This window comes from Girardinichthys multiradiatus, chromosome 12 (assembly GCF_021462225.1).
Source record: "Girardinichthys multiradiatus isolate DD_20200921_A chromosome 12, DD_fGirMul_XY1, whole genome shotgun sequence".
Lineage (NCBI taxonomy): Eukaryota > Metazoa > Chordata > Actinopteri > Cyprinodontiformes > Goodeidae > Girardinichthys > Girardinichthys multiradiatus.
This window is the reverse complement of record NC_061805.1, coordinates 33,191,369-33,217,340: the sequence shown is the minus strand read 5'-3', so window position 1 is coordinate 33,217,340 and position 25,972 is coordinate 33,191,369. Positions and strand designations below refer to the sequence as shown.

The 25,972-nt window shown below is 40.9% G+C and overlaps 2 protein-coding genes across 2 annotated transcripts; both read right to left on the bottom strand.

The window, feature by feature from the left end:
- Positions 1–2,158: 2,158 nt before the first annotated feature.
- Positions 2,159–8,958, bottom strand: LOC124878430 (putative phospholipase B-like 2). The gene is made up of 12 exons (XM_047382375.1): positions 8,699–8,958; positions 7,854–7,947; positions 5,997–6,155; positions 5,818–5,918; positions 5,513–5,727; positions 4,561–4,655; positions 4,322–4,482; positions 3,368–3,463; positions 3,201–3,272; positions 2,954–3,106; positions 2,713–2,875; positions 2,159–2,596 (listed from the first exon to the last, which is right to left on the bottom strand). Exons 1-12 carry the CDS (start codon positions 8,911–8,913, stop codon positions 2,426–2,428), a joined length of 1,695 nt encoding a protein of 564 aa, XP_047238331.1. The 5' UTR covers positions 8,914–8,958; the 3' UTR covers positions 2,159–2,425.
- Positions 8,959–9,540: 582 nt separating this feature from the next.
- rbm19 (RNA binding motif protein 19) lies at positions 9,541–23,612 on the bottom strand. Its single transcript, XM_047382374.1, has 23 exons — positions 23,426–23,612; positions 23,165–23,347; positions 22,970–23,083; positions 21,440–21,481; positions 21,017–21,245; positions 20,674–20,897; positions 20,529–20,588; positions 20,366–20,444; positions 20,180–20,251; positions 19,658–19,867; positions 19,428–19,558; positions 17,978–18,105; positions 17,797–17,893; positions 17,583–17,693; positions 17,304–17,504; positions 15,696–15,765; positions 15,432–15,568; positions 15,282–15,342; positions 10,616–10,695; positions 10,460–10,515; positions 10,236–10,352; positions 10,038–10,143; positions 9,541–9,918 (listed from the first exon to the last, which is right to left on the bottom strand). The coding sequence occupies exons 1-23, from the start codon at positions 23,594–23,596 to the stop codon at positions 9,712–9,714; spliced, it is 2,886 nt and encodes a 961-aa protein (XP_047238330.1). The 5' UTR covers positions 23,597–23,612; the 3' UTR covers positions 9,541–9,711.
- Positions 23,613–25,972: the final 2,360 nt, after the last annotated feature.

Sequence of the window (25,972 nt, the reverse complement as noted above, 5' to 3'; positions counted from 1 at the left end):
ATTGTGATAAAGTTTATTATTTTCCATAATGTCATGATGAAAATGTAACATTCATATATTTTAGATTCATTGCACACTAACTGAAATATTTCAGGTCTTTTATTGTCTTAATATGGATGATTTTGGCATACAGCTCATGAAAACCCAAAATTCCTATCTCACAAAATTAGCATATATCATCCGACCAATAAAAGAAAAGTGTTTTTAATACAAAAAACGTCAACCTTCAAATAATCATGTACAGTTATGCACTCAATACTTGGTCGGGAATCCTTTGGCAGAAATGACTGCTTCAATGCGGCGTGGCATGGAGGCAATCAGCCTGTGGCACTGCTGAGGTCTTATGGAGGCCCAGGATGCTTCGATAGCGGCCTTTAGCTCATCCAGAGTGTTGGGTCTTGAGTCTCTCAACGTTCTCTTCACAATATCCCACAGATTCTCTATGGGGTTCAGGTCAGGAGAGTTGGCAAGCCAATTGAGCACAGTGATACCATGGTCAGTAAACCATTTACCAGTGGTTTTGGCACTGTGAGCAGGTGCCAGGTCGTGCTGAAAAATGAAATCTCCATCTTCATAAAGCTTTTCAGCAGATGGAAGCATTCAGTGCTCCAAAATCTCCTGATAGCTAGCTGCATTGACCCTGCCCTTGATAAAACACAGTGGACCAACACCAGCAGCTGACACGGCACCCCAGACCATAACTGACTGTGGGTACTTGACACTGGACTTCTGGCATTTTGGCATTTCCTTCTCCCCAGTCTTCCTCCAGACTCTGGCACCTTGATTTCCGAATGACATGCAGAATTTGCTTTCATCCGAAAAAAGTACTTTGGACCACTGAGCAACAGTCCAGTGCTGCTTCTCTGTAGCCCAAGTCAGGCGCTTCTGCCGCTGTTTCTGGTTCAAAAATGGCTTGACCTGGGGAATGCGGCACCTTTAGCCCATTTCCTGCACACGCCTGTGCACGGTGGCTCTGGATGTTTCTACTCCAGACTCAGTCCACTGCTTCCGCAGGTCCCCCAAGGTCTGGAATCGGCCCTTCTCCACAATCTTCTTGAGGGTCCGGTCACCTCTTCTCGTTGTGCAGCGTTTTCTGCCACACTTTTCCTTCCCACAGACTTCCCACTGAGGTGCCTTGATACAGCACTCTGGGAACAGCCTATTCGTTCAGAAATTTCTTTCTGTGTCTTACCCTCTTGCTTGAGGGTGTCAATAGTGGCCTTCTGGACAGCAGTCAGGTAGGCAGTCTTACCCATGATTGGGGTTTTGAGTGATGAACCAGGCTGGGAGTTTTAAAGGCCTCAGGAATCTTTTGCAGGTGTTTAGAGTTAACTCGTTGATTCAGATGATTAGGTTCATAGCTCGTTTAGAGACCCTTTTAATGATATGCTAATTTTGTGAGATAGGAATTTTGGGTTTTCATGAGCTGTATGCCAAAATCATCCGTATTAAGACAATAAAAGACCTGAAATATTTCAGTTAGTGTGCAATGAATCTAAAATATATGAATGTTAAATTTTCATCATGACATTATGGAAAATAATAAACTTTATCACAATATGCTAATATTTTGAGAAGGACCTGTACATATATTGTATACTACATGGACATGCTTTTCAGTAGGCTGACAACTCTGTATGAAAAACAATATTTTGTTTCAGTTGGTCTCATATCGTATTATAATTATGTGAGAACAGTTGGTCTCATAAGAATACCATATGAAAATAAGTAATGTTTTTATTAGCTGTAAGCCATCCATTCATTGTCTATAACTGGTGTACAAGTCACCAATCCATCACATGGCAACGTAGTCACAGGACAAACTATCCACACATGCACTTACTCCTAGGGGTGATTTAGAGAAACCAATTGACCTAAAATGCATATTTTTGGACTGTGGGAGGCAGGTGGAGAACCCACGCACCCACAGGGAGAACATGCAAAGTCCATACAGAAAGAAGCCAGGCCAGGATTCGAGCCCAGGACCTTCTAATAAAGGTTTATAGTGCAAAAGGAACAGAAATACACTGCTTGTTTGACTGAGATTCACCTTTTACATTTAATTGCTGAAATAAACTTTTCAATGAGATTCGAATTGACTAAGATCCACCTGTATACTGACTCAACCTTGTGCTATAAAAACACACATTTACCAAAATAAAATCAAGGTATTGTTTATTGAAAAAATATTTAAACAAAAAAAAAAATCATTTATCAAAAAAATTACAAGAATGAAACAGTGTAATCATAATCAAAATATTATTGTGATATCATAAATTATATTCAGCGATTCTCTCAATAGCCATAGAGGTCTGTTAACTAACAAAACACAAAGACAGGAAAAAAAATTAATGTCACACGAAGACAAAGATTATTTCCCTTTGTTATAACACTAGAGCATGCACTCAGTTCTCACATTTAACAATCAAGGTGCCCAGGTGACTTTTATAGGGTTGAAATCCCACACATCAGGGTGGCCCATGTGGACCAAGTCTTCATAAGGGGAAGTGCTCCACTGGAAAGGTGGTAACTGGTCCCAGGTTGGCCCACTGACTGCTAACATGCCATACTCTTTGAACATTTCATAGGACGTCAGCTATATGGGAACACACAAACATTAATCAAACACAGATAATAATGGTGCCAAGTCATTTCATTTCACCCAAACAAAATAATTTGATACACAAACACATGGACAAAGAAAAAGGAGACCTTCATGTCTGTTCCTCCATGCGATCTCTGCTTTAAGGCACCAAATGGATATGTTCCATTAGCTGGGTTCAGGTCCGAACGGGCTGAGATCGCGTTTTCCCCATTCTGAGGTGGATCACATCCATCACACTTTGACAATGGGTCTTCTTTAAAGTTATTATACCTGGAGGCACACAAACATACTGTTAAATTCTAATCACCAGCAAATGAAAGCATGAAACTAGTGGTTTGCAAACTTTACCTCATAAGGCGCACCATGGAGTCCAAATCTGTAACACGAGTCTGGTTTCTCCTGAATATCTGAGCCCGAGGATTCTGATCCAGAGAGAACCACGGGCCGAACTCCTCCACCAGCTTATTACAGCCACTGGCATTAAATATCTCCACATAGTAACTACAAGACGAACATGTATGGACATGAATCAGAAAAAAACAGCATACATAATCACATGTAGATGTTGCTGAATGTTTTCTAACTGGATGCTTACGGTATGTTGTAACTAGCCCAGTAACCATTCTTCAGGAGCTCCTGGGACTTATCTCTGTAAACAATAAGTCCCCTGCAGAATTGGAAAATAAAAAGTGATCATTTTAAATAAATTAGTTGAAAATGGTTCAAAAACAGTCAGATCTATGTGCGAGAAAAAAAACCTACGGAATCTGCTCCAACACAACAAAGAGGCCCTCTTTAATGTCAGCCTGTCCTGGAGTAAAGTGGTTATAATCCACAATCATCCACTGGTTGTTGTACCTATGAACAGAAAACAGACTGGAATGCACACAGACCTTTGATCAAACGGATTTTCATGTATTTACTGTGGGCCTGTGTGATTGATCTTCAGCTAACTGCTTCAGCATTTCACAGATAACACTCATGATTAGCCTGAGGAAACAACTGACCTGAAGTCTCATGTGACTTCACGTCATAATCAGTTGTTTTCAGCCTTTATTCACATGACAGGGTATTGGTTTAATTTATAAGCTTTATAAAAAGTATTTTGTTTTATCATTGAAATGCAAATTCAACTTTACAGCAATGGTATGTAATTAAGGAGTATACACGATCTTTGGGCTATTATAGACTGGCAAAAGAGCCACAGTGTCATAAATAAATTAGTCATTATTAAAATTAAAAAGAATATTAATAAATTAAACTATTAAATACATACATGATTATATGTAAAATTCCTTAATTAATATGTTTAGTTAATTTGGAAGACATATATTAATAATCAACTTAGCATTTATTTATTCGATTTATTGTCACATTGGAGCATGAAATAACTGTCCTTTCATATTTCACACTGTTAGCATCTGATTCCTTAATCTGCACAACCTCTGTTAGCTCTGCCCATAGGCTTTAATGGTATGGATAAAAGAAAATATAAATTTATGAAATTTATGAAATAATTAACTAAATAGTGGAATATTTTTGAGTGCATTTAATATATTAAATATTTTTATGAGTAGTGTTAACTCGTTGGAGGTAAAATTAGAACTGAAACTGATTGTAAATCATGTTTTTATGATATGAGCAACAGAAACCAAGCCCATCTATTCAGAATATAATGTTAGTGGAATGTTCTTTTCTCCCATTTGCAAAACTTACGTTCCACTGTTGTACTTGCTGAAAATCTCTGCCCAGTCCTTGCCTGTAGTCGCCAACCGATTAGCGACAATGTTTCGCAGCCATTCCATTACTGTTCCCTTCGGATGAACAAACTTCCAGAGAGCAGGGTTGCTGTTGCCAATGGTGGTTTCCAGTGTAACCTGCGGGCACAAGATGCATTTAAAATACAAAATAAATATATATATATACATTTTATTATCACCAAGAAAAATTCTCACCAGGCCGCTGCTGAGGATGTAAAAGTCATCTCCAGAAAAGATGGATCCAGGATATGATGAGAAGGCCTGAGTTCCTCCAGGAAGAGCATAATTGTCTACAAAATAAACAAAAACACACCACAGGGGTTTCATATTCTTCTTTGAAAGAACGCATGCTTTTGAATTTAGCTGACAGTATGAACTGTCTGGAATCTGGGGAAATACACATGTTTGCTTTATGCAATAAAATTAGCAGAATATCATATAAGTGGATTGAGACCTTTTTGAAAATATTTCAAAGGAAATCCATTAGATTGGAAGGTAGGTATTGAATGCCAAAATGTATTAAATTAATAAATTGTTCAATTAATATTTATAAAGGTCATAATTAAAATACAAACAATTTATATTAATATATGCCAAGGAAATGTGAGAATCATTCATTAAAATGTATAGTCATGCTAAACTCATGTATATTACAGCGCATAATGAAACAGTTAACTGTGATTTCATTGGTTAACATGCTCAGTAAACGTAATTATCTTGACCAGAGCAGTTCTAGGCCCAATGACTGATCAGTATGGTTCACAGATGCAAGAATGTTATTATGAGCTGCAGCATATGACTTTAAATTAATAAAGGTTTTTATACTTTTGTTTTTTAGTTTATTTATTGCACACCAACATAACTATTATTTTTTACAATGAATTGTGTCACTTTTGAACCTCAAAAAAAGGGAACCTTGCCATGTCCAACACTTAGAACCAGCACATTTAACACCTATAAATTATAGCCTATTATGTTGATTTAATTCACACAGAATAAAACTTTGGTTTTATATACTGGGATATTGTCATTTACTCTATTAAGTTAACTGAGAACCCTTGAAAGTCCACACTTATATATTCATGGTTGAGTTTCATTCTGAAATTTAATCAAACAACCACAATGAAATAGCATATTTTAGAGCTACCTAAAGGAGAGGTTTTGAAGGCAAAGATGTACTTCTTCATAATGCGCAGCATGGCCTGGTAAGTGTTCCAGGTGTCATGTGATACCAGCAGATCTTTATTGTTCGGCAGCAGCTTAATGAGTGCAGAGCAGGAACCAGAACCAAGGGGTCGGGTTTGGCTGGATTTGTTCAGTGCTGACTCCAAGTCTTCAAGATCTCCACCCATTTGGAAAAATCTAGTTGTGAAGAGCAGCAGTTGGGCATGTGAGATAACAGTTTATCATCATGGCTCAGGTTTGAGCAGTGAAAGCTAAAGTTGAGCTTACATGAAGCCTAATGGATTGATTGAGAAGCGCTCTGTAGGAAAGCCCAGCTGGTCATGGTAGCCATCTTCAAGACCTTTAAGCTGTAGCAGTGCCAGTCGCACCTGAAGAGCAGAGACAAATGCTGGAAGAACTCTAAAAAAAGTGCACCAACAGGAATGTTACAAAAGTTAATTCATTACCTGGTACCAGTACGGTGAAGTCGGCTGCTTCTCCACTTGCTCCTGAACCCACTGTAAGTTGGCTGAGATAAAAGCCTTAAGGCGCTCACAGTAAACAGGTTCAGACAAGAAGGGCCCACAGTAACCAATCAGTGTATTCATCCAGTGTTGATAAATGAGCTGAAACAATAATACAGGTCCTTCTCAAAATATTAGCATATTGTGATAAGGTTAATTATTTTCCATAATGTAATGATGAAAATTTAACATTCATATATTTTAGATTCATTGCACACTAACTGAAATATTTCAGGTCTTTTATTGTCTTAATACGGATGATTGTGGCATACAGCTCATGAAAACCCAGAATTCCTATCTCACAAAATTAGCAAATCATTAAAAGGGTCTCTAAACGAGCTATGAACCTCATCATCTGAATCAACGAGTTAACTCTAAACACCTGCAAAAGATTCCTGGGGCCTTTAAAACTCCCAGCCTGGTTCATCACTCAAAACCCCAATCATGGGTAAGACTGCCGACCTGACTGCTGTCCAGAAGGCCACTATTGACACCCTCAAGCAAGAGGGTAAGACAGAAAGAAATTTCTGAACGAATAGGCTGTTCCCACAGTGCTGTATCAAGGCACCTCAGTGGGAAGTCTGTGGGAAGGAATAAGTGTGGCAGAAAATGCTGCACAACGAGAAGAGGTGACCGGACCCTCAAGAAGATTGTGGAGAAGGGCCGATTCCAGACCTTGGGGGACCTGCGAAAGCAGTGGACTGAGTCTGGAGTAGAAACATCCAGAGCCACCGTGCACAGGCGTGTGCAGGAAATGGGCTACAGGTGCCCGCATTCCCCAGGTCAAGCCACTTTTGAACCAGAAACAGCGGCAGAAGCGCCTGACCTGGGCTACAGAGAAGCAGCACTGGACTGTTGCTCAGTGGTCCAAAGTACTTTTTTCGGATGAAAGCAAATTCTGCATGTCATTCGGAAATCAAGGTGCCAGAGTCTGGAGGAAGACTGGGGAGAAGGAAATGCCAAAATGCCAGAAGTCCAGTGTCAAGTACCCACAGTCAGTGATGATCTGGGGTGCCGTGTCAGCTGCTGGTGTTGGTCCACTGTGTTTTATCAAGGGCAGGGTCAATGCAGCTAGCTATCAGGAGATTTTGGAGCACTTCATGCTTCCATCTGCTGAAAAGCTTTATGGAGATGAAGATTTCATTTTTCAGCACAACCTGGCACTTGCTCACAGTGCCAAAACCACTGGTAAATGGTTTACTGACCATGGTATCACTGTGCTCAATTGGCCTGTCAACTCTCCTGACCTGAACCCCATAGAGAATCTGTGGGATATTGTGAAGAGAACGTTGAGAGACTCAAGACCCAACACTCTGGATGAGCTAAAGGCCGCTATCGAAGCATCCTGGGCCTCCATAAGACCTCAGCAGTGCCACAGGCTGATTGCCTCCATGCCACGCCGCATTGAAGCAGTCATTTCTGCCAAAGGATTCCCGACCAAGTATTGAGTGCATAACTGTACATGATTATTTGAAGGTTGACGTTTTTTGTATTAAAAACACTTTTCTTTTATTGGTCGGATGAAATATGCTAATTTTGTGAGATAGGAATTTTGGGTTTTCATGAGCTGTATGCCACAATCATCCGTATTAAGACAATAAAAGACCTGAAATATTTCAGTTAGTGTGCAATGAATCTAAAATATATGAATGTTACATTTTCATCATGACATTATGGAGAATAATGAACTTTATCACAATATGCTAATATTTTGAGAAGGACCTGTATACAAAATCCTTAAGTAAAGAAAAACCTAAAGAGAAACATCTGATCTTTGGTCAGAAAGAGGGCCAAGCTTACCCCAGATGTAACTGCAGCCTCAACTGCTCCAGCAGCATAAGCTTGGATGCTGTCATTGTACCGACTGCTGGTAGTGATCTCCAAAAAGGACCAACTGACATGAGAGCATAGCAGAATGAATGGAAATATAAATTTAAAAAGGGCAGTGAAATGTCTGTGTGTATGCTAATCATGCCTTCGTGACCACCTCATAAGAAATACATGCTACTCTTAAGGATCTTCCAGTACAAAATACCAGTCTTCTCAACTTCTTGCTTCTTGCCTTTGGCGGTATTTCCAAATTTTGTGATTTTTTATTTCTAATATGTTACCTGTAGATAAAAAAGTACTTGAGCCCTTGGATTTATGAGCTTTCAGGCTTTTTGTGCATGAATAGTTCAAAGGTATGAGTTTGTTTGACAATCAATAAATCCATCCTTCTTAATATCTTTCTTCACAAGAACTAGTTTGAAATTGTTTTAAATGATACAAGGAAATTATAGGTCTGTTGTAGAGAAGGTTTTTACTAGAAGTAAATAAGGTTTGTCAAGCATAATTTTTTCAGAATAAAATAGATTGATTCAATTAATTCTATATGTACCATTCTAATCAGTTACTGCATTTAGGCTTGAACTTAGCGTTAAGAGTCCAAACATTTCACAGATGCTATAAAGAAAATGTCTGTTTCAAACGTTATGGAAATCTTTGGTCCAGTTTCAGTCAGCTTATGTTTATATTTCCACCGCATTTAATACAAAAACGTTTAAATCAAAACAAATTTACTTCATCGCATAAAAGTTTTATTTAAAATTTATTTTAAACGTTCGCCGACTTTTGCCTAAATTGACATGTATGTTTGAACTCACCCTGATGTTTTGATGTTGTCTGTGAAGTTTGCCCAGGCAACAAAATCTTTGTGAAAACCTTCGACGATAGACAGCTGCCCGCTTTGCCTGTCTATAATGGCCGTTTGGATTTCACTTCCGACGGACGAACAACACAAGCCGAATAAAATCCCAAACAAGCTTAAAATCTGTGGCGGAATTTTAGGGACAAACATCTTGTTATTCATCGACGCCATGTTGCTGTCAGAAAGTCATATGACACAGAGCGACCGTCGTCACGTGACTTTACCACAACGTTTCCGTTTCAAAATAAAAGCCCGTCTTTTATTCCCCTGTTCTCTCTGCCCAACTAACTGTAAACAAAGACCACTGGTGCCACAAATTATACCGTTTCATTTTCCAATAGAATAGGAAATAAATAAATAAAGCAAATGATTTAGTAGAACAAATAAAACAATAGTCAAATAAAATGAGAAGAATTAACACTAAAACTACAGAATAAAAATGAGGCTACAATAAATGATAAAACGATTGAGAAAAACTGGTGATATAAAAGAAAGATAAAACAGAACAAAAGATAAAACAAAAGAATTATGAATTAGAGAACCAAACAACACAGGCTGAAATAATGGATGCAAAAATTAGAATGAATAAACGAAAAAAATTATAAAATGAGGTAAAACAGTGAGAAAATGATAGAACTAGCTGTAAAATGCTGGAACAATAGAAGCGATAAAACAAAAGTCTATTGTACTGGAAAACTAAAAATATGGGTTCCTGTCATTCTATTAAACAAGTCGACTTGACTGCAACTGATATATCACCGACCTCCGTTGGTAAGAAATAAACTACACGAGACATTATTCAGCATGTAAATATTTATGTAGACTATCTTAGATAAAAACTTAATACAGTCACAGTCAAGATTTTATCTTTGTAAAAATCACTGCAAGATCATCAAATATAAGTTATTCTCTAGTCAGATCTGCTATTATTCACAGTTCAAATCTCCTCTGATCAGAATTTGGTTGACCTCAGTCTTCAACACCTCCATCAGTTTCCATTGACTCTAGTATCCCTTCCATAACATCTGCCTTTCGTCTCTTCTTTGGTAGATCACCATGAAAATGTTGGGCTGTTTTCTGTCTCAGTGTCTCCACTGTATCCTCGGCATCAGCCCATTCCAGCACAAGACGTCTTCCATACAGATGGGTGCTGTGGCAGAGTGCAGCAAAGGCTTTCTGCAAACAAAAGAAAATAAGACAATTTATAATATGTTTGCTATACTTAAGCAAATATATAATTTAAATCACTGAATTTTGCATCTGAGAATGTATATTATAGATTAAGAAAAATAAACCTTGGCATCCTGTTTTGTAAGGAAATCAACAAAGGCAAAGCCCCGGTGATTCCCTGAACCAGCTGCTTTCTTTGGAAGACGGACCGTTTTCAGCTCCCCAAATGTACTGAAAATATGAGGCAAACAATCGTTGTCAAAACCTTCAAACAGGACAAGCACAGTAAATAAATTGGGCAGTGAGGGATGTGCGAGTGGTACCAAAAGAGTTCTCGAATTTCCCTGACAGTGGCTTGGAAAGGAACATTGCGCACAAGGATCTTGGAGCCTGTCTGCTTCTTCTCAGCTTGCTTCTTTTTGTGCGACACCTCAGCAGTCCTGCACACAGATGGGAAAGGACTGAGTAAACAGTGACTTTAGGAATTTATTGTTATGCAAAAGTTAACTTTTTTTGCCTGTATTACCAAATGGAATACACAACTTACCTTGTGGCTCTTTCAGAAATCTTCACCTCTAACTGGTGATCATCCACCATACAGTGCTGTAGCAGTGTTAGAGGAGAGAGAGCACACACATTATTCTAAATTCAGGGTGTGGAGTTGATAAGTGGAAGCGCTTCACTGAGAACGTGGCGTGGCTACCTGCAGTTGCCTCAGAGCCTTCTGTGCAGCCTCTGCTGTCTGATATTGGAGAAAACCGTAACCCATGGACAACAGGTTACCTGCAAGTCCAAAAAAGATTTCACGGAGGATAAGAGCATTGAAAAATCAAAGAAATAGATAAATTATCGTACACAATGACAAATTACAATACTAGACTTAGAACATGTAAAAAGGACTGTGTATTTAAGTTGTTTTAAAAATTGCTAACATTAAAAAAAAAATCAACAACTAGAAACAATAAATTAACTACTTTTTATTTTTTTGAAAATCACAAAATTAGATAAACCAATAAAAATTGATCTATGTTAAATAAAATATTTTGGTTTTATAATTTTAAGCAAATTTTTCTGAAAGGTTTCCCCTTTTTTTCTGCCAAAAATGTTCAAAAACACAAAAAACATGCAGAATAATAAAACCAGAAAACTCCTGCACATATTCTAATGGTGCCTCCCACTTGTAAACACAGGCAATGAGTACTGCCCAGTCCCATAATTACTGAATTGGGCCTAAACCACAACTGCTTTGATCTTTAAAGCCTATCAGGTGTCTGTAACCAAACTTTTTGACACTTAAACAATGACAATGTTAGCATTTTCCAAATGCTCAAAACAGCATCATGCTAGCATTAGCATATTTGCAATCAAATGGCAAACATTAAATTAAATTTAGGCCCCTCCTTGAACCGCTACCTTAACGTGGTGGAGGGGTTTGAGTGCTCGAATGATCCTAGAGGCTATGTTGTCTGGGGCTTAAATGCCCCTGGTAGGGTCTCCCATGGCAAACAGGCTCTGGGTGACGGGTCAGACAAAGAGCGGTTCAAGAACCCCTCATGATGACGATTATATCTAGGCACGTGACGTCGCCCGGTACGGCGGAGCCGGGGTCCCACCCTGGAGCCAGGCCTGGGGTCGGGACTCGTCGGAGAGCGCCTGGTGGCTGGGTTGCTCCTCGCGGAACCCGGCCAGGCCAAGCCCGAACGAGAGAGGCGAGGCCATCCCCCATTGGGCCCACCACCTGCAGGGGGAACCTTGAGGGACCGGTGCAAAGAGGATTGGGCGGCGGACGAAGGTGGAGACCTCGGCGGCCCGATCCCCGGATGCTTAGGCTGGCTCTAGGGACTTGGAATGTCACCTCGCTGGGGGGGAAGGAGCCTGAGCTGGTGCAGGAGGTCGAGAGATATCGACTCGAAATAGTCGGGCTCACCTCCACGCACAGCGTGGGCTCTGGAACCCATCTCCTTGAGAGGGGCTGGACTCTCTTCTACTGGAGTGGCCCACGGGGAGAGGCGGCGGGCTGGTGTGGGTTTGCTTGTTGCCCCCCAGCTCAGCCGTCTCGTCTTGGGGTTTACCCCGGTGGATGAGAGGGTCGCATCCCTGTGCCCTCAGGTTGGGGACAGGTCTCTGACTGTCGTTTCGGCCTACGGGCCGAGCGGTAGTGCGGAGTACCTGGCCTTCTTGGCGTCCCTGTCAGGGGTGCTGGATAGTGCCCCTCCCAGGGACTCTATTGTTCTGCTGGGGGACTTCAATGCCAACATGGGAAACGACAGTGACACCTGGAGAGGCGTGATTGGGAGGAATGGCCTCCCCGATCTGAATCCGAGTGGTGTTTTGTTATTGGACTTCTGTGCTAGTCACAGATTGTCCATAATGAACACCATGTTCAAACATAAGGGTGTCCATCAGTGCACTTGGCACCAGGATACCCTAGGCAGGAGGTCAATGATCGACTTTGTTGTCGTATCATCAGACCTTCGGCTGCATGTTTTGGACACTTGGGTGAAGAGAGGGGCTGAGATGTCCACTGATCACCACCTGGTGGTGAGATGGATCCGCTGGAGGAGGAGAAAGCCGGACAGACTTGGCAGGCCCAAGCGCATAGTGAGGGTCTGCTGGGAATGCCTGGCGGAGCCCTCGGCCAGGGATATATTCAACTCCCACCTCCGGGAGAGCTTTGACCAGATTCTGAGGGATGTTGGAGACATAGAGTCCGAGTGGACCATGTTCTCCACATCTATTGTCGATGCTGCTGCCCGTAGCTGCGGCTGTAAGGTCTGCGGTGCCTGTCGCGGCAGCAATCCCCGAACCCGGTGGTGGACACCGGCAGTAAGGGACGCTGTCAAGCTGAAGAAGGAGTCCTATCGGCTGTGGTTGGCTTGTGGGACTCCTGAGGTGGGTGACGGGTACCGTGAGGCCGAGTGTGCCGCGGCCCGAGCGGTGGCAGAGGCAAAAACTCGGGCCTGGGAGGAGTTTGGTGAGGCCATGGAGAAGGACTACTGGTTGGCCTAGAAGCGATTCTGGCAAACTGTCCGCCGCCTCAGGAGGGGGAAGCAGTGCTTCGCCAACACTGTTTATAGTGGGGGTGGGAGGCTGCTGACCTCAACTGGGGACATTATCGGGCGGTGGAAGGAGTACTTTGAGGATCTCCTCAATCCTGCCATCACGCATTCCCTGGTGGAAACAGAAGCCGGGGACTCGGGGTTGGACTCTTTCATCACCCAGTGGCAGGGCTTCGGGGGTGGATGAGATCTGCCCTGAGTACCTCAAATCTCTGGATGCTGTGGGGCTGTCATGGTTGACACACCTCTTCAACATTGCGTGGCGGTCGGGGACAGTGCCTCTGTACTGACAGACTGGGGTGGTGTTCCCCCTTCATAAGAAGGGGGACCGGAGGGTGTGTTCCAACTACAGAGGGATCACACTCCTCAGCCTCCCTGGTAAGGCCTACACCAGGGTATTGGAGAGGAGAGTCCGGCCAATAGTCGAACCCCGGCTTCAGGAGGAGCAGTGTGGTTTTCGTCCCGGCCGTGGAACACTGGACCAGCTCTATACCCTCTACAGGGTACTCGAGAGTTCATGGGAGTTTGCCCAACCGGTTCACATGTGTTTTGTGGACCTGGAGAAGGCATTCGACTGTGTCCCTCGTGAAGCCCTGTGGGGGGTGCTCCAGGAGTATGGAGTCGGGGGCCCTTTATTAGGGGCCATCCGATCTCTGTACAAGTGGAGCAGGAGTTTGGTCCGCATTGCCGGCACTAAGTCGGACCTGTTCCCAGTGCATGTTGGACTCCGGCAGGGCTGCCCTTTGTCATCGGTCCTGTTCATAACTTTTATGGACAGGATTTCTAGGCGCAGCAAAGGGCCGGCGGGGGTCTGGTTTGGGGACCAGAGGATTTCGTCTCTTCTTTTTGCAGATGACGTGGTCCTGATGGCCCCCTCTAGCCAAGACCTACATCATGCGCTGGGGCAGTTCGCAGCAGAGTGTGAAGTGGCTGGGATGAGGATCAGCTCCTCCAAGTCCGAGGCCATGGTTCTCGACAGGAAAAGGATGGCTTGTCCTCTTCAGGTTGGAGGGGAGTTCCTGCCTCAAGTGGAGGAGTTTAAGTATCTCGGGGTCTTGTTCACAAGTGAGGGAAGAATGGAGCGGGAGATCGACAGACGGATCGGTGCGGCTGCCGCAGTAATGGGGGCGCTGTGCCGGTCCGTTGTGGTGAAGAGAGAGCTGAGCCGAAAAGCTAAATTTTCGATTTACCGGTCGGTCTACGTTCCTACCCTCACCTATGGCCATGAACTTTGGGTCATGACCGAAAGAACAAGATCCCGGATACAAGCGGCTGAAATGAGCTTCCTCCGTAGGGTGGCCGGGCACTCCCTTAGAGATAGGGTGAGGAGCTCGGCCATCCGGGAGGGGCTCGGAGTAGAGCCGCTGCTCCTCCACATCTAAAGGAGCCAGTTGAGGTGGCTCGGGCATCTATACCGGATGCCTCCTGGATGCCTTCCTCGGGAGGTGTTCCAGGCACGTCCCACCCGGAGGAGCTGGAGGAGGTGTCTGGGGAGAGGGACGTCTGGGTGTCTCTGCTGAGTCTGCTGCCCCCGTGACCCGGTTCCGGATAAGCGGAAGACGACGAGTACAAGTACAAGTATTGTGGTCACATTAGCTAATAAAATAGTGATAGCTACAAGCTACTGTTAGCACGTTGCTAACAATAAATAAAAATCTGCAAAGGTGCAAATTGTTTCCAAATTGCTTTTATCAGCTAAAATGCAATGTTAGCATGTTACCTATCAATGGCCAATGTTATCTAATAAGTCAAGATGGGCAAAATGCTACCATGTGTTAATATGCTAGCATTATTTAAAATGCTACTAATAGTATTTATTCAAAACGTAACTAGCATGATCTGTTATGCCAACAGCAGCATATGTCATAATTAGCTAGAATGCCACAACAAGGCTTTTAAATAACACTGTACCTATTTTCAAGCATTTCAGTGGAAGCATCCTGCTGTATGCTACTCCATTACACAAAGTGGAAGGAATAACGGAGACAGAGGACTACCAAGGCTCTGAACAGAACTTCCTGTAGCTTAGCGTTATTTAACCTCAGTCAGTTTTAACATAAATTTATAAGTATTTATATTTGTAACCATTTACCATGTTTCACACTCAAACAGACATTTAAAATCTTTGTTATCTTTGTTGACCAATTAGTGGGATGGGGACCTCACAGGCAGGATCACTGTTGTAGTTGAAGCATACAAATCAACTCAAATATTTATAGATAAAAGAAAAATGAAGTTCATACGAACATAGCTCTTAGATGAACTGCCAGTCCTTTATCAAAATAGGATTCAAGTAATAATGTGAAATACCTGATTTATCTTTCTTCTTGGAAATGCTGCAAGACCTGACCTTTCCACTTTTGGAGAAGACCTGCAGTAAATAAAGAAAACAGCATCTTATATACTGGTTTGTTACTGTACATGTCACTAGACATAGCAGAGGTGTGAGAGGTGACTTACCTCCTGTAGTTTTTCTTCTGTTGTGTTGAAATTTAGATTCTTAATGAAAAGTGTAGAACCAGGTACAGTTTCTTCTTCTTCTTCCTCTTCTTGCTCATCCTCTGTCTTGCTCTCTTCCTTCACTGGCTCTTTTTTATCTGATATTAGATTATTTTGGAAGTATTTGGTTAGGCAGACCCAATATGTATTCTAAAATAATGTCCAGGAAACAATACAGTGTTATAATACAAACATAAAGGCTGTCCAGTGTGTAGGTGATTTTACCTGTTTCTGGTTTGGAGGGTGTGAACACTCCAACAGGGGCCCACTCCAAATACAGTGGGACATGATGGAACTAGAGTTTAAGGAAAAAACCCCCACAAATATTAATGTATTTTATCTAAATTTTCTTTGTGACATAAAGTAGCACATCATTGTGAAAAATTCCAAGCACAAAATGTTTTTTAATTCTGCAGAATTTACTCTGATACCCCTAAAGAAAATCCAGTGCAACCAACTGCCTCCAGAAGTAACCTGAATATGCCTCTTTTCCATTCACGGTTCCAGGACCACACGCCTAAACTCTGCTTGGTCTTGCTCTGCTTCACATGAAACCTGTTGTGTTTCCATTGGCTCACTGACAGCTGGAGTTATGGCATGAAACTCCACCTCCAGCCGTCACCACTGTGCTGCCATTAACCCTTACTGTCTTATGATTCGTGTGAGCCTACCAAACATGGGATAAGTTTCAAGTACAAACATGCAAAGTAAAATAAACTCTCACCATCGCACACCATGTCCTGCAACAGTGATTACAAACCGCCGCCACAGCTTTAAGTTTGACCTGCTTCGGCCATTGTGGTCCTTAATATTTTTGTAGTCGCTCTTGAGTTTTTTTGAGCTTCTCCTCACACTGCGATGTGCTGTACAATCAATGGCTTGTCATTCTCTCTACAATCTTGATGAACACTTTCTCATGCCGCCGACATACTGCTGACAACGCTCATGTCCCCTCATTTAACAGCAGTCTGTTCACAACACATTTCAACCCCAATGGGGCCTGATTACGAACAGGTACCAAGAAAGCCAGTAATGGAAACGGGCTGAGGCGGAGCCTGCCAAAGTAGAGCCTGTGAAAAAGGGGCATATGTAAATAGAGTCTACCTGTGTGTAACTTAATCTCATTGTAAACACAGCTGTTCTTTGAAGGCTTTAGAGGTCTTTGGGGGAAAAAAAGGAAAAGAAGCAGCCAAGAGGCCCATAGTGACTCTGGAGGACCTGGGGAGATCTACAGCTCAGGTGGAAAATCTGTTAACAAGGCAACTATTACTTATGTCTACCACAAATCTAGGCCATGTGGCAGATTGGAAAAAAATAAAGTTATTGTTGGCTGCAAAAGATTTAAGACCAGAGCAGAGGTTCACCATCACACAGAACAACCTTAAACATACCAGCGGAGATACAACAGAATGGTTTAACTATAATCATGTTAGAATAATCGCCAAGCTTGTATACAATTGCAAAACAGTTGCAAGACTTAAAATTCTTGTTCAAATATGCTATCCATTCAAAGTAGTTCAAGCTGAACTATGTTCCAAAGATTCGGGGAAATTTTCAGGCTCTAGATGTGCAAAGCTAGTGGAAATATACCCAAAAAGAGGTGCAAGTGGGGGCTGAATACAAAGGTTTGCCACACTTTTTAGCTGTGCATTTATAAAAAAATTGAAAATCATTTGTTCTCTTCTTTTTACTTCACAACTATGCACAATTTTCTTTTGGTCTATCATCCTAAATCAATGAAATACAGAGACGTTTGAAGTTGTAAAAAATATGACAATGTTTAAGACATATAAGGACTTTTGCAAGGCGCTGTGGATGAAAGGTCTCACACACCTTGCTGTAAGCCAGCCTTGTGAAGGCTCGCTTGGCTTCGGTTGGCTCCAGGAACTCGATGATGGCGGTGAGTCCTGTAGGCGGCAGCAGGACTCGACCCAAAGAGCCGTGAGGCGAGAAAAGTTCTTCAAGCTCCGTTGTTGTCACTCCCACAGGGAGGTTTTTAACCAGGATCACAGTCGTACTCCTCGCTGCTGCTGCCTGTACAAATATAACTAGATGTTTACACATATGAATGGATTATGCATACAGAATCTCAAATTTTTTCCTCCCAATTACTTGACTAAAGGAGTCTAGACAAACACTGTTGTCCAGCAGGAATTGTCGAGTCTCCTGGACAATCTGAGTTTCTCCTAGAGCCATCCTCACAGCAACGCTTCCTTTTGACTCCTTTGGAAGATAATACAGAGAATGTTTACTTAATTAGTTTTGCTCATCCTCAAAAAAATAATAAAATAATTCAGCATAAAGCCCCAGATGTAGGGTCACTCACATGGTCTAAGACGTGGCTTTTTGTAGTGTTATATTTCTCAGCAATGGCATCGGCCACTGCACTTGTACCCAAAAACAACGTGTTCCAGTTGTGTGTGCTGGAAAGACAAAGAAAATTAGTGTGCAATTTAAAACAGCAACACCACCCAGAAATGGAAGGTCTTTTATCGTGTTATGCATACCTAGAACTTGAAGCTTTATTTTTAGCATCTTTCTGTCGTTTATATGATGAAGAGCCAGGACCACCAGATTCTGAAGTCTCAGATATTTCCTTCTTCACAGTGGAGGCAAGAACATGAAGCATTCTACCCTAAAATCACAAGAAAAAAATAACGCACCCTGTCAGCCTGAGCTGCTACTCAGTTATGATGAACTGAGAGCCCCCTGCAAAATATTTTTAAAGAGCAAATGTCACCATAAAGATATTTTAAAATACACCTTATTAAAAAAAAACTACTTTTGGAGCCACACTCAAAATATATGTGACTATTTGTAGTCAGTCAGTCATTTTCTACCGCTTATTCCATAGTGGGTCGCGGGGAAGCTGGTGCCTATCTCCAGCAGTCTATGGGTGAGAGGTGGGGTACACCCTGGACAGGTCGCCAGTCCATCACAGGGCAACACACAAACAACCACGCACACACTCATTCATACACCTAAGGGCAATTTAGAGTGACCAATTAACCTAACTGGCATGTCTGTGGACTGTAGGAGGAAGCCGGAGTACCCGGTGAGAACCCACGCATGCACCGGGAGAACATGCAAACTCCATGCAGAAAGACCCCCGGACGGGAATCAAACCCAGGACCTTCTTGCTGCAAGGTAACAGTGCCACCAACTGCGCCACCATGCAGCCCACTATTTGTAGTTGTAAAGAAAAAAAATTACTAATGGATGGAGTTTTTGGATTTCTCCCTACACACCAAAAACAGATGGAAACATGACAAGCAACAACCTAAAGCTGAGGAGTGAAAACAACAGTTTATGGTACGCCATACAGCTCTAGTGAACCAGCAGACAGTGAAGGCAATCGAGGGTGTTGTTTGTGAGAATAAAGTTTCTCAGAAAAAAAGTTTCTTTTTTTCCCATCATGCCTGAACCAACTGAATTCCTGGCAATCATCACATGTTTTGGATTAGCTTGAAGTAGTTCAGTTTAACCCTCACAATTAAAACACTGACTGATTATGTTTTGAAAAGTGAGACTTTCAGCTACTTCCATTCACTGCCACTATGTTTTACATGGCCACTGTTTCCATCAGAGTGAATTCTCATTTAACCTGACATCCTTTTGCTCACTGAATAATTTCCCATATAAATCTTCACCTTATGATCTCACATTCAAGTTGAAGACTCTACATTCACCATTTTCCTCTTTTGGGGACACTGTTTCATGCATTGATGCTCGAGTCCAATGTTCTGTGCATAACATAATCACTCGTCTGCAACTTTCAGTTGTTTCCTCTGCTGTCTTGTGCTTATGTTCTGTTTCATGCTTACACACGGTAGTGATTGTTACCGTTGAGTTACAAGTCTTAACACAACTGAACAGTAAAAAAGGGTAAAAAATAGGTTATATACCCTTTTAGGTGATGGAAGTCCTGTACATTTTTAAAGAATGAGAAATAAATACCTGGAATATATGTCCATCCAACTTTGTGAGAGCTACCACAGCATTTTCTGGTATCATGTAGGTAACAAAAGCAAATCCTTTAGGTTTCTTGGTCAGATTGTCAATAGGGAAGAGCATCTCCGATAAAGGGCCTGTGAAGTACGAAGAATAATAAAACATCTGCGGGAGACAAAATATTTTTGTAGGCACAACTAAAAAACTGCATGTTCACTACTGGTTCTTTAACTCACCGTATTTACTAAAAAGCTCTTCGATTTCTTCTTCAGTGCAGGTGTAAGGAAGGTTTCTGATGAAGAGTCGACCAGACTCTGAAACATCTTCCTCTTCCTCATCCTCCTTCAGCTTCCTGGCGAAGGTTCTGTCAATTTCTTTGTCGTTTTTGTTCCTCTTGCTTTTCGCTCCTGAAGAATCAACACGGAAGACTTCGATGTAACGACCCCCTGGAAAACAAGCAGAACTGTCTCAGGCCTTCAGAAAGAACATTGCAGCAGTTAATGAGCAATGTTAGGGGCTTAGAGAGGTCTCAAAAGATTTTAAAATTAGTCATTTCACTGTACAGATAATTATGTCATGTATCTCTTCGATACATGACTTCTAAATAGCAGGAACCTGTTTTTTATGTCTTTAATAAAACTCTCAGGAGCATCCAATACCACCTGTTCCTATAAAAGCAATAAAAAGTGATCAATGTGATCTTATTAGTTCTAAATTATTTTATATTCTTCATTAAGTTATTGATTTATTTTTTTTACCTATGTAGTCTTTATTCTTCTTCAGAGCCTTCTCCACCTCCTCTTCAGAGTGCACGTCCACATACACATACCCTAAAGCAGTCACATGTAGCTTGTTTTAACATATTGACCTTTAAATTGTTTAAACTGAGACCATAGATAGGTAAATGGTGCAAACATTTTATCTTCATACTTTCAGCAACACACCTGTTCTGTTTCCACTTTCATTCCTCCCGATCCTGATTGCTGCAGGCCTCAGCGGAGTCATGAACTCTCGGATTTGTTGCTAAAAGAATTTTATTTTAAAAAGGTTTAACAAACACAGCATGTTACTGAAACAGAACATCCTCAGTGATGAGGCTTAACTCACCTCTTTCACATTAAACGGGACTCCTCTCAGCTTCACAGTGAACTCTGTCGTCGGCTCCGTCTGAACACAGAGACGCCGCGTAAACAAAAACTTACAACCAAATGATTATATTTAATATTTAATGTGCAGTTTTACCAACTTATACCTCCTGTTTGACACTCTGTTTCCTATTTCCAGAGATAGGTTTAGACTTTGAGATGTTTTCTCGTTCACCGCTCTCATAGGCACTGTCTCCATGCGGAACGGGACCATCACCTTTCTCTTCATTGGCTTCATTCTCTTCATCACTCTCCTCCATAACTTGTGCCACCTTGGAGCGCAGGTAGTCCATATCTGACAGGCTAGACTTCATGGCTTCTTTAGAGGCAACTAAAAACACCAATATGTTCAAATTCTACTTAAACTTGATACAGTTTTAATTGTGAAACATGCAGCATTTTTAGGAAATTCGCTTCCATATAACAGAAGGATACGAAAAAACCACCAACCTTCATCTTTATCATCATCATCATCACCATCCTCCATTTCCTTTTCATCTTCTGACTGATCTGAGTCAAAGTTGAGGTAATCATCAGAGGCTGGCTTCTTTTTCTTCTTCTCTTTTTGTATGCTACCAGGGTCAGTCGGATGCTGAGCCATGTCATTAGCCCAGGTCTGAGCCTGGCTGCGGTTCTGATGCACTGACAGAAACTCAATAAATCCATCTTCCTCCTCCAGCTGACACAGGACAAGGAAGTGAACATTAAAATAATTATTCAAAAAGCAACAGAAAAGCCATTACTAATAAGTGTTGACCTAAAATCTAAAATTTAAAGAAATCTAAAATCTTGACCTAAAAGTAGCCTAAAAATTTGCATTTCATAGTATTTTTAATACTTCTTTATATTTGTAAGCAGTTTTGTTTTACTCACAGTTCCCAGTACACTGCTTGTTTCCTTTTTTCCCGTCTTTTTCTGAATTTAAACACAAACAAATAAAAAAAAACCATACAGTACAGTTTACTTAAAAAATGTGAAAAATGTTGCTTCTGACTACATTTTCTCAGATTAGGGTTGCACCAATTGATCGACTGGCATCAAATTAAATGCATCAAATCTGAAAATTCCCACAAAAATCGATGCTCTTTGTTTTGAGTTTAGTAAATTCTTTGAATTGTTTGATACATAAATCAGATCATGTCCCTTTGTTTTCTGCTGGTTTAACACAATTTCCTCTCTGAAAGATCCGTAACTTTTTTTTTTCTTTAAAGAGGACGCTTGTTGTATTTAAATTTTGTCAATTTTGATGATAGTGGCATTTAGTTCATAAAAACTCAAAATTCTATTTGTCAGAAGATTTGAATATTACATAAGACACACTAAAAAAATGGATTTTTAATTCAGAAATGTCAATTCAATGCACAGTATATGCTCTCAGGACTGGGTCTGAAATTTTTCAACATGAACTGTTGCAGCAATGCAGTGTGTGTGGATCTACTGTGTGGTTCAGGAAGCCAAGGTTGTTTTAATATGGCACTTGCGTCTCCTGACACCTCTCCATTGATTCTCTGTGGGATTAATGTCAGGCCCGTTTACAGACTGTTTGCATAGTAACACCATGGTCATTGAACCAGCTTTTGGTACCTTTGGCAAAGTGGGCAGGTGCCAAGTTCTGCTGGAAAATGAAAACTCCAGGGATCTCCATAAAGCTTGTCTGCAGATGGAAACATGAAATGCTCTACATTTCCTTCTAGACAGCTGCGTTGGCTTTGGATTTGATAAAACACAGTGGACCAACAGCAGCAGATGAAATGGCACCTTAAATCATCAAAGACTGTGGAAACGTCAAACTGGAGCCCAAGCAACACAGATTCAGTGCCTCTCCACTTTTTTTCCAAATGAAATGCAAACTTTACTTTTATCTAAAAATAGCCCAGCCCCGTTCTCCTTAGTCCAGATAAGACACTTTTGACATCTCTGGTTCAACACTAGGATTGTGACAGCTGTAGTCCATGTGCTGGATGTGTCTGTGTGAGGTGACTCTTGAAGCTCTGTATCCAGCTGCAGTCATTACCTGGTCAATCTCCTACAAACATTTAAATGTGCAATGCTTCACAATCCCATCAAGGCTGCGGCTATCCTTGTTGCACGTGCTCCCTTTTCTACCACACTTTTTCCTTACACTCAACTTTCCATTAACACGGTTGGGTATTACTTTTTAATAATGACATTTTATGAAACTGAATTTTGGGTTTTCATTGGCTGTGAACCACAATCATCAACATCAGCTGAAATAAACACTTATCTGGAAATAATGAATCCATGTAAAATGTAAGATTCACTTTCTGACTGAATTGCTGAAATAAATTAACTTTTCAATTATATTCTGATTTACTGAGATGCACCAACAGTTGCTGAATTAACAAATGATGTCTATAGGTGTAATAGCGATTTCCCTCCTACCTTTTTGGTGTCTTTGGGAGCAGCAGCAGAGAGTTTTTCCTGCTCTGTTCTCTGAGAGTGTTTACTCCAGGCTTTTCCTTTAGTGGGATCTCCAAACGCTTTACACATCTCCACCTAAACGCAGACGAACATCATGATTGGACGAATCAACAGTTAAAATAATGATCTGCGTTTTGGGGTTGATAGAAATCCCACCGTTACTCTGGATGTGTCCACAAAGCTCTTGTTGAAATGTGTTAGCGCTCTGCTCGCATCCTCCTCGGATTTGAAGCCCACAAAGCCAAACTTTCTGAACTTTCCCTCTTTGGTGAACTTCAGTGAGCAGTCTGTCACGGTGCCAAAGGAAGCAAACATCGACCTGAACCTCTCCTCTTTCATCTGAACACAAGAAACCATCTTCAGATTATCTGTAGCTAATGTTTTTAGCTAAATTTACCAGAGCCCATTCTTACTTACCCCATTCGGGAGGTTTTTAACGATCAGTCTTGACATGGTTGTTGTGGCTGTAAATCCACTAAAACCGTAGGTATATGTGGCTGTAAATCCACTAAAACCGTAGGTATAAAGGTGTTTAAAAAATGTCAACAAACCAACGTGGACCGAACACCTACATCGCCATATTGACATGAGGAGGAAGCAGTTCATCTTCTTCTTTTTCTCCTTCTCTGTGGTTTGGCGGTGATTACCGCCACCCTTTGGTCATAAGGGTGCACTACAGTTTCAATAATTCATTTTGCGCTCAGAAAACAAATACAAATCCATCTCCAAATCCTCCAGCTCTTCAACTCTTATTTGAGCAATCTTCAGAAGTCCATAATAAACTCCATAAAATCCATAAAAACCCAATTAAATTAGCTAAAAGTAGATATTGACTTATTAGTTTTGGCATAAACTTTCAGTCTATTGGGTTTTGTATCACCCTTCCAGTTTTTGTCCCCATATAGCCTCTGCATGGAAATCTCCTCTGCCAGGAGATTCAAATTGCTCCAACAGGAAGGAAATAAAGTACTTGAAAGTACACTCAAAACAACCTACAGTTAAACACTCATTTTGCAATATTTTATTAATGTTTGATGACTGTTTTGGGATTGCCAAATTGTAGTATATTGTGTTTTTGTTGCTGAGATTGTGACTATTTGTTTTGTCCTCACTTGGCTACAAAGCAGCTTTTTGTGCCAGAACAACATTGGAGTGGAGGTTCATTTTTCACTATAGTCATGTGTCATTTGGCATTGTGTTTAATTTACTGAGTAACTTCTTTATGTCTGTATTTTTTCTATATCTGGACAATTGTAATCTGCCATAGATGGATGCTACCTGATATAAAGAAAATGTATGTTAATAAGTATCGCCTTTAAGTGTTTGGATTATGATTACCATATCTCTTTAATGGTTCTTGATCAAATGTTTTCATGTTCTTTTATTCTATCACAATAATTGGGAGTTAGATCATCTATTTTCAATCTGCCTTTATTCTCACTATGTTTAAAAACATCCATATTTTCTTTTAATCATCAGGTATTGATTATTTCAAGCTGAAGTTGCTCTAATGCTAAATATTACAGAACACATGACTAAAAAGTATAATTTTGCCCTTTGCTCAATCTATTGCTACCCATATTGTGAACAGATCCACATTCAGGTAATCTTATATCCCTACATAGGTCTGTTTCACTTGAACTGCTGCTCTTATTGCTTTGGTTTAGATCCTTTGAATGATATAGTGCCTTGTCAAAGTATTCATACCCCTTGAATTATTCTACATTGTGCCACATTACAACCAAGCCAATAAGAAACTCAAATGTGACTTCATGAGCTTTTATGTAGTATATCAACAGAAAATAGCATTTGCTTGTGAAGTGGAAGGAAAATGATAGTTTACAAAATATTTGGCAAAAAACAGAAAAAGGAAAAATCTGAAAAACTGTGGTGTACAATTGCATTCAGCCCCTTTTGTTCTGATACACTTAAATAAACATATAGTGCAGTTAATTACCAAGAGGCACATAGCAACTCTAGAGGACCGTTGGAGATCCACAGTCCTTATGCGTGTCAAGTAGAAATACATTGCAAAAAGAAAATCTCAGGAAGTAAACTTAAAGCCATGTAGGAGACATAGAAAACATTGAGAAAAAGGTGCTCTTGTCAGATAATGTCAAAACTGAATTCTTTGGCTTGCATTCAAAACACTTTGGGGCAGAGAATATCACCCCTGAACACACCATGGTGATGGCAGCATCCTCCTTTACTGATGCATGGACATGGATCCTGCACAGAATTAATGTAAAGATGACAGAGCTCAATACTGGAACAATCATTGTTAGAGACTATAAAAGACTTGATACAGGGGTGGAGGCTGACCTTCCAGCAGGACAGTGACTAAACATACAGCCAGAACTACAATAATAAAAATTGAAATCAAAACACACTCCATTGTTAGAATAGCCAAATCAAAGACCAGGTGTACATCGGATTGAAAATCTGTGGCAAGACTTGAAAACCGATATTCACACATCCAATCTGGCTGAACTTGAGGCTATTTGCAAAGCAAAATGTGTAAATCTTCAGTCCCTAGATGTGCAAAACAAGAAGGGAAATATCACGAAAAACGTACAGCTGTAACTGCAGCAAAAGGAGGTTATACTAAGAATTATCTTGGAATCCCAATAAAATACGATGAGGCTTGTGGATGTAAAATGACAGGATCAGTGCTTCTGTGTGTTCTCTCAAACTCCCAATCTTCTGGGTTTCCTTAGACAGAAAAATGTTTTAACCAATTTGAATAATAAATGGAATCTGACTGCACTGTTTGATAGTTAGGATCAATTGGAATGTATGCTCCTGACGTGAAAACTATATGATTTGATTGAACTGACTTTGTAAAGTGCCTTGAGACAACAGGTGTTGTGAATTGGTGCTATAAAAATAAACTGAATTGAATTGAATGTGATAAAGGGCATGAACACTTTTGTGAGACGTGTATAAAACTGAAAATATTCAGAG

What these genes read in the sequence shown, in the direction of transcription:
- rbm19 (XM_047382374.1), bottom strand. Translation starts at nt 23,596, where the DNA reads ATGTCAATATGGCGATGTAGGTGTTCGGTCCACGTTGGTTTGTTGACA. An exon ending in CAGAAGAAAAACTACAGGAG is followed by an intron (nt 15,343 to 15,431) that starts GTAAGTCACCTC and finishes TATTTACTGCAG; the next exon opens with GTCTTCTCCAAAAGTGGAAA. An exon ending in ATTTCTGAAAGAGCCACAAG is followed by an intron (nt 10,353 to 10,459) that starts GTAAGTTGTGTA and finishes ATCTGTGTGCAG; the next exon opens with GACTGCTGAGGTGTCGCACA.
- LOC124878430 (XM_047382375.1), bottom strand. Translation starts at nt 8,913, where the DNA reads ATGGCGTCGATGAATAACAAGATGTTTGTCCCTAAAATTCCGCCACAG. An exon ending in CTTCACCGTACTGGTACCAG is followed by an intron (nt 5,919 to 5,996) that starts GTAATGAATTAA and finishes TCTGCTCTTCAG; the next exon opens with GTGCGACTGGCACTGCTACA. An exon ending in TCCATGGTGCGCCTTATGAG is followed by an intron (nt 2,876 to 2,953) that starts GTAAAGTTTGCA and finishes GTGTGCCTCCAG; the next exon opens with GTATAATAACTTTAAAGAAG.